The sequence below is a fragment of the Melampsora larici-populina genome (assembly GCF_000204055.1).
Source record: "Melampsora larici-populina 98AG31 unplaced genomic scaffold MELLAscaffold_51, whole genome shotgun sequence".
NCBI classification, from domain to species: Eukaryota; Fungi; Basidiomycota; class Pucciniomycetes; order Pucciniales; family Melampsoraceae; genus Melampsora; species Melampsora laricis-populina.
Genome location: NW_006768815.1, coordinates 179583 through 187417, shown reverse-complemented (window position 1 = coordinate 187417; position 7835 = coordinate 179583). Strand labels below are relative to the sequence as shown.

At 42.9% G+C, this 7835-nt stretch overlaps 1 protein-coding gene across 1 annotated transcript; it reads right to left on the bottom strand.

Annotated features, from left to right (window-relative positions):
• Positions 1 to 6092: 6092 nt before the first annotated feature.
• On the bottom strand, positions 6093 to 7380 carry MELLADRAFT_67224 (uncharacterized protein; the record flags this gene model as incomplete). The annotated part of the gene is made up of 5 exons (XM_007415424.1): positions 6093 to 6734; positions 6808 to 6911; positions 6997 to 7101; positions 7173 to 7256; positions 7323 to 7380. 5 exons carry the CDS (start codon positions 7378 to 7380, stop codon positions 6093 to 6095), a joined length of 993 nt encoding a protein of 330 aa, XP_007415486.1.
• Positions 7381 to 7835: the final 455 nt, after the last annotated feature.

Below are 7835 nucleotides of genomic sequence, written 5' to 3'. Positions count from 1 at the left end.
GCTTTGGGCCATATTGTGTCTGGTTTATGGATTGCCATAGATCAGAACAGAGTAGCAGCAGTTCTGAACAAACAATGTCCACAGAATATTAGTGAACTGCAAGCCTTTTTGGGATTTGCAAGCTACTATAGGAATTACTTGCAAGATTACGGGAAAATCTCCAGTAGTTTATACAAACTTTTAGGCAAGGGTGTTGCATTTGAAATGACCAAGGAAAGGACAGAGGTGTGGGCCACTATTAAACAGATGATTAGTAGTGCTCCGCTATTATTGCAACCAGATTTCACTAAACCTTTCAAACTCTATGTAGATGCTTCTTTTGATGGTTTAGGAGCAGCACTTCATCAATCCAGGATCATTGATGGGAAGTTGCAAGAGGGACCAATTGTGTTTATATCACGCAAACTGAAAGACAGTGAAACCAGATATGGGTCTCCACAACTTGAAGCTCTGGGATTAGTCTGGGCGCTTGAGAAACTCCACTATTATTTGGATGGAGCGTACTTTGAGGTCATCACTGACTGCACAGGAGTCAGGTCTTTGATGAATATCAAAACTCCAAATAGGCATATGCTTAGATGGATGCTTGCAATCCAGGAATACCGGCCTTATATGACCATTACACATAGACCTGGGAAAATGCACAACAATGCAGATGGATTGAGCAGAATGGCTTTACCCAATGATGAATCCAATCCAGCATGGGAGCCTGAGGAGGTAGAACTTGACATCCCAGTGATGGGATTGAGTTTGGCTGAACTTAGTGATGAATTTTTTGAAGAAATTCAGAAGAGTTATAATAACGATCCTAACACTACAAAGTTGATTAAGATTATGAGTCAAGATAAAATAGATATGTCTTTAGTTACCAGTTTGGATTCTCCATGGAAGGAACTTTACGCTGAAGGAAAATTTTCTTTGCAATCTGGATTACTCTATTACAGAGAAAAGCATACCTCCGTAATAGTACTTGTGGATAAAGCTCATAAAGAACAAGTGCTCAAAGTATGCCATGATGAGATACTTGCAGGACACATGGGTGAAGATAAAACACTAGAAAAAGTTTGTACTACGGCATGGTGGATCAAGAGAAACCTGGATACCAAGATGTATGTTACAGCTGTGAAAGATGCCAGAAGGCTAATAAAGCTACTGGAAAGAGGTATGGCCTATTACAACACATCCAAGAGCCAACATACCCGTGGGAGATAATTAATATGGATTTTGTCACAGCACTTCCACCAGCAGGAGTAGAGAACTATAATGCTTGCCTGGTTATTGTTGATAGGTTTTCAAGACGAGCTAGATTTCTGCCGTGTTACAAGGAGTCTACCGCAATGGATATTGCCCTTTTGTTTTGGGAAAGACTGATTAGTGATGTGGGACTTCCTAAAGTCATAATCAGTGATAGAAATCCAAAGTTTACTTCAGAGTTCTGGAAAGGACTTTACAGTATAATGGGGACCAAATTAGCATTCTCTACGGCACACCATCCACAAACGGATGGGCTTGCAGAAAAAATGACTCAGACCTTATCAGAAATGGTAAGGAGGTACTGTGCGTTTGGGCTAGAATACAAAGACAAAGACGGGATTACGCATGACTGGAAAAGTCTATTGCCTGCTTTAGAAATAGCTTACAATAGCAGTATACACAGTAGCACCAAGAAGAGCCCTTTTGAAGTAGAGAGAGGATTTTGTCCTAGGCTTCCCAGGGACAAATTTCATAGTAGGGATGTGGATATTCACCCTACCTCGCTAAGTTTTGCCACAATGCTGAACAGAGCAAGGGAATATGCTACTAAGTGTGTCAGAGAATCAGTAGAGTATAACAAAGAGAGATGGGATAAGTCACATAGAGAACCTGAATTTTCTGTTGGAGAACAAGTACTGCTTTCCACTGTTAATTTCAATAATATCCAGGGACCAAAGAAATTAAGAGATCAATTTGTAGGCCCTTTTGTGATATCAAAACTAGTTGGCACGAATGCAGTGGAACTGATATTGCATGGCGAGTTAGAAAGGAGGCATCCTGTTTTTCCAGTTTCCCTGATTAAGAAGTACACTCCTCCTGAGGCTAGTGATATTCGACAAACAAGGACGGTACCAGTAGTAGTCATACCTCCATATGAGCCAGAAGGAGAGAAGAAATTTTTGCAGATACTCAAAGATAAACGGGTTAAAGATAAGGATGGTAAGGACACCATCTTATACCTGGTCAGGTATAAAGGTAAAGGAGCAGATGGGGATGAATGGCTCCCAGGAGATAAAGTACCTAACTCAAAGGTGACTCTTAGAGCTTTTCGAGCATCTAAGAGGGATACAGCAGTTCAGTAGAAGGATAACCTTCTCTGGTGGTGGGGAATGTCAGCCCTGAGCCCTGTGTACAGGACCACGGACTAACAAACACACATGTAAATATATGTAATACATATGTAATTATATGAAACTTGTCTAAAACCATAAGAATTACAACTCATGGCTCAGTTTCAAGAGTCACTTAAGTAACAAGACTTACTAGGACTTAACTAGTAATAGTAAACCTAACCCAAACCTAACTCAAAGAAAAGCAAACCTAAGCGCCAACCACAAGTTGACGCCTAGATCTGGAATATATAAACTCCTCTTCTTCCCACTCTAGAAGAAGGACCAACTTATTATCATTCCACAATTCCACATCACAACTTACTTGATTCTTACCAAGAATATTGAGTATAGTGATTTTATTGTACTTGATCTTATAGTTCTACAACCTTCCTCAAGCCCTTGTAAGCTTTAAAGCGGTGGTTCTAAACTAGTGGGACTATATAGTTATAGAACCAAGCTTTAGAATTGCATAGGATACCTCCTGAGTTGAGTGTAAAGTATCCGGCGGAACCTTTGAGCAATCAGAGTGTAAAGTTCTGCAGGCTCTATCCCCAACAGAGCTCTTGAGTAAGCTCCTTTGAAGGATTACTCAGCCATCCCACTGGCTTTAAACCCTCTTCTTAGAGGTCAACTAACTGAAGTCTTTACTTGTTTATACCAAGTAAAGACTTTGTTAATCTTTATTCCACCCTTACTTCACCTTTTTTAGTGAAGAGTCAGCCAAAAAGTAGCTGACCCCTCACAATAAGAATGAAAAAGGAAAGATAACAGAGACAGCTGGTCTGAAAACCTGACAGGCTAGAAAACAACAGGAGTTTGGTGGGTGGAATTATTTTTAAAGCTGACTGTGAAAAAGATTTTCAGAACTTTCTTTTCAAAGACAAAGTAGTTTGAGACCTTTCTGGTTAAATGTAAAAACCCCCAAACTCAAGTTTTTAAGCCATATTTGAATAAAGCTTGGGTGGGTGGAAGGTAAACGAAATTGTAAGTTTTTTTAGAGGGTTTTGTGTAGATAATAAAAGGCTTGAGTGAGAGAAAAAACACAGGAGTACAAAAATTTTTGGATGATTCTTTTTATTGCAAAGTGGGACAAGGTGTTTTCCACAACAGGATGTGAATTATAGGGAACTGATGTTATTGAAAACTATGCATCCTAAAAATCCATCCTGTGCAGGCATGTGAGATGGAAATATCTCCGCCAGAGAGGATGAGACGTTATGGTTCTGACCTGTGTACTTTCACTACCCAGCACCTTTTGACCCATTCCCGTATGTCAATACATGTACTGACTCCCATTGTTTTTGTAACAAGTGTTGATGGAATGTTTGGTATGACCTGCATGTGCAAATTAAAGTGTTGCCAATGCCAGAAGAGACAGCTTGAATTTTCCGATCCAAGGTATCTGTGGATACAGATTCCCTTGGACTGTGTGTCCAAGGAAATGATCCAAAGCTTTCTTTGGCCCCAAAGGTTGCCTCAGATCAATTACTTGAAAGCTGTGCCCAAGGCTATTGCCAAGAGGTTGAGTAGGGTATCAAAGATGGCTGTGTATTGTTGAAGAACATGCTGGACATATGTGAGGGAGTGGTATGGTGCTGTCACAGAGGTACTGACACCTGAGAGGTCTACACCACGGGGTAAGTGTGACGTGGCACAAACTGGGAGAGAGTCGTTTTTGCAACGGTCTCGTTTTCCATTCAAAACAAACGGCCCCAGAGAGGTTCCCAGATGGGACCAGAAAAAACTCGTTCCCTGAACGTATCAGTCACGGGAAACCAGGCTGTATTGGACCTATCAATCGAAGCTCAGTCAGGCAAAGATTGAGGAGGATGAACTGCTCGCATCCTGATGGGATGCTTGCACTTGGCTGAGCATATGATCTCACCTAGGTCTTCCTCACACTTCAAACCCTCTTTGACCCCATTTTGGGTCTTTTTGAAGCCAGAAAAAAAGGCGAAAGAGACTGATTTTCCCACGATTAACGTACGTTGCGTGACTGAGACCATCATGTCTGCAGTCTCCACAACGTCTCATCTGGGAACCTCTCCAGCACCGTACGAGGCCGACAACATTTACCCCCTGGTGTACTTTTTGGTCTGAGATCAGTTTTGACCAAGGTTTTGGACTTTTTGATTTTTGCCAGATGTACAGGCTACTTGCTAAAGACTACCAATGATTCATAGAAGTGCTGTAGTATAGGGCTTGTCTCTTTAATTTGTGCTAGTCCTGTTGAGCTCCATATTTTACATGTGTGTTTATGGCCTTCTGCTCACACTGCTCTCCTGTGATATTACTAAGAAAATGTATGGGAAGCACAAATATATTACATGTGAGACTCACAATGATGACCCACTTTAACCCACCCATGGGAGTCAAACCTCCATGACCCTGAATTGAACAGGTGGGGGCAAGGTTTCAAACTTCAACACCCAATTGTCTCTAAACTATTAGAAGCCTCAAATGGTGACCAAGTCCATCAAAGTCAGCCAGGGACTTATTCCAAACTTGCACATAGGAATCCTATGATTTGAGGTGTTTGTCAAGGAGTATGTCACAACAAGAAGATCAAATCTCTTGAACTTTCAAAAACTCGTCTGCATTTTGGAAGTATATTGATCTTTAAGGTGTCAAAGTAGATCTTTCATGGAGTACTAAGAAAGGAGATGCTGAATCTTTTGTCTGAGGAGTGGACCTCCAATGTAAAATGATTCTAACTGCTGAATCATGCAAAGCTGTGCCTAATACTGCCTCCTCTACAGTCAAGACCAGGCTGTGTGTGAATTGCCACACGGTTCAAAAAACGACTTAAGAGGACTTAAGGGCTGGAGTCTCCGTGCCAGAACTCGACGATCAGTCACAAGCCCCTCTGCAAGGCGCGCGGACGTGGCCGCGCAGAGAGGGCTTGTGTTAAGCTAACGCAATCAGGGCTGCAGGGCAGGCAGATTTGCTGCACTCAGAATTATCGAAGGTCAGTGGCAAAGTCTGCGTAGTTCTTTCGCAATCAAGGACGTCGGCTCAATGAGTGCAACATGTCAATTGTGTCCATGAGATTATTTCTATTTTTGCACGCATACAACATTCTTGAGAAAGAAAAAGAGAGTACAAGGCTTTACTAGTGAAAGAACACACGGAGTACACGTGAGCAAGTTACAGGAAGAAGTCGAAGGGAAACGATCCTAATGAAGAAAAATAATGATAATCAGCTGGTAGCTACATTATGACAAGAATTCATCATAAGCCTTAAGCACATCAATTGATCAGCTAGCCGTTCTTAGAATACAATTGCTGTCCGTCAGACTACTCCAAGGGAGTATGATTTCGGTTTTAGCATGGAATATGTTTTATCATCGTTTCGATTGATGTGCTACAAGGCTTGTTGAGTTGAGAGAAAAGTGGAGAAGGATCAACTAACCCTGAAAACTTTGCACTCGTATGGAACCGTAAAGTTCGAAAAATACATTCAGAGGTATTACAACAGCTCGGCTACAAATCAGTCAACAATTGGATTCAGGAATTAGCTCATATCGCAGGAAAGTCAAAATCGAATGAGGATCGGACAAAAGAGATCAGAGTTTGCACTGAGTTTGGCATGTGCTATTATGTCAGTCCACACAGCCTGATCACCCAATGGATGGTCAGACTTCTCGGTCTGGGGCGACACTATTTTGCTCATCATATCGAGGGGGAAAAGGAGAGGTGAGAAGTGAATGTAAAGCTTACCGAAGATCAGATAGCACGTGCTTTCCACTTCACATCCGGCCGTTCTATGTGCTGCCGATTCTGAACGATCTTCAACTCCAGGGCTCGGGCAGTCTGTACTCTGAGTTGCTGAGGATCAAGGGTTGACTTGGAAAGCATTTCAAGTTCGACCTTCGCATCAGAGTAGGTGGCTGAGATGATGCCTTGCACAGTTGCAAGGGCTAACTCCGCCGCTCGAGAAAGTTGATGGGGGCCAGAGAGATTCAAGAAGTGACCAAGGAGGACGCTAGCAAACAGATCACCAACACCAACAAATTGTTGAGCAACTCGTGGAAAGACGATGGCCCAGGAGATGCCCAGAGTATCACCATCAAGTCGAGTGCTGCCGGCACAGACTAAGACGCTCCCTTCGGAGTCGGGATTGATGATCGTGTCACTCAAGTGACTCACTGTACTGGCTGGAAGGGCGACTGAGGTGATGACGATGTGAGGAATTCCGTATTGAGTATGAAAGGCACGAAGACAGTCTGAAAGGCTGGCTATGTTTGCAGGACGAATGCCGGTGAGAAGCTCGGCTTCAAAATCATTCGGAGTCGCGAGGGTGGCTGTTCTCAGTAAAGATTTATAGTGCATCGGTACCTCGGAATCGACACAGAGCTTGCCGCTGTCCTATTTGACATCAACAAAGAGGGACACATTAGGAACCGAACAATGGAGGTGTGAGATGGAAAATTACACTGACCCCCATGACTGGATCAACTAGATATACAGCTTGAGGATTGTTCGCCCGGAGTTTCTGCACAAACTCTTCTAAAGCTTCGACACCTTGAGTACCTGGGGTGAAACCTTCGCTTTGTAAGGGAAAACATAACATGATCAACCAATCAATCATCTCGCTACCACTTGAATGTAAGAGGATGAGGTTACTTACCAGTGAGAAGAGCTTTATGCGTAAGAAGACCGTTCTCATGCAGAGCAGTTATACAGCTTTGAAGATGTTCCACTGACATCTTGTCTCCGCCATGATGCCCATATCCTATGAAGAAGAATATTGGAATCAGCTAGCTGGCGAGGATGAAAGAGGAGACAAAAGGACAAGGAACATACCGAGATGATTAGAGAACTGGACAGTATTAAGGGCATCGACATCCCAACCTAATAACTGAAGTGGGAATGTAGCCGACTTATTACCTGTCGATCGATGGGTAACGGTGAATTCTTCGATCACTGAGATTCAGATAGACGAGGCTCTCTGACCAACATAGCCTCGAACGACATGAGATTGTATCGTGAGAATACGAGGAGATGGAGTCATTTTAGGAGGGAAGATGTTTGGATGAACCAGCGTGCCCGGCCATTGGGGGAGAACTTGAGTTTTTCATACTTCATCTCACTTGAAGGCTCACTTGTGGTTGAGACAGATCACATAGCTGACTGTCACTGGTTCCCCGGCTTACCCGACGGACGGGCGACGTCCCATAAGCTGGAACAAATACTGTTCCGCCATGTCACGTCTCCGACCTCCGTTCCACCGACACCTACCGGCCTCTACCAAAACCGCAAACAGAGATAGAAATTCAAAATCCAAAGGTGGATAGAATGTTGCATACCTACAAAAATGATGAAATCATGCATCGTGATTTTATAATTGGATATGTTTGAAATTGACGGAGGAGGTCAGATGTGAGGATGAGAAGAGAATAATTTAATGAAAATATTCATATAGATCCAAAGTTCATTGGCTTTCTGCCAGCTCAGCAAAGCCTAGCC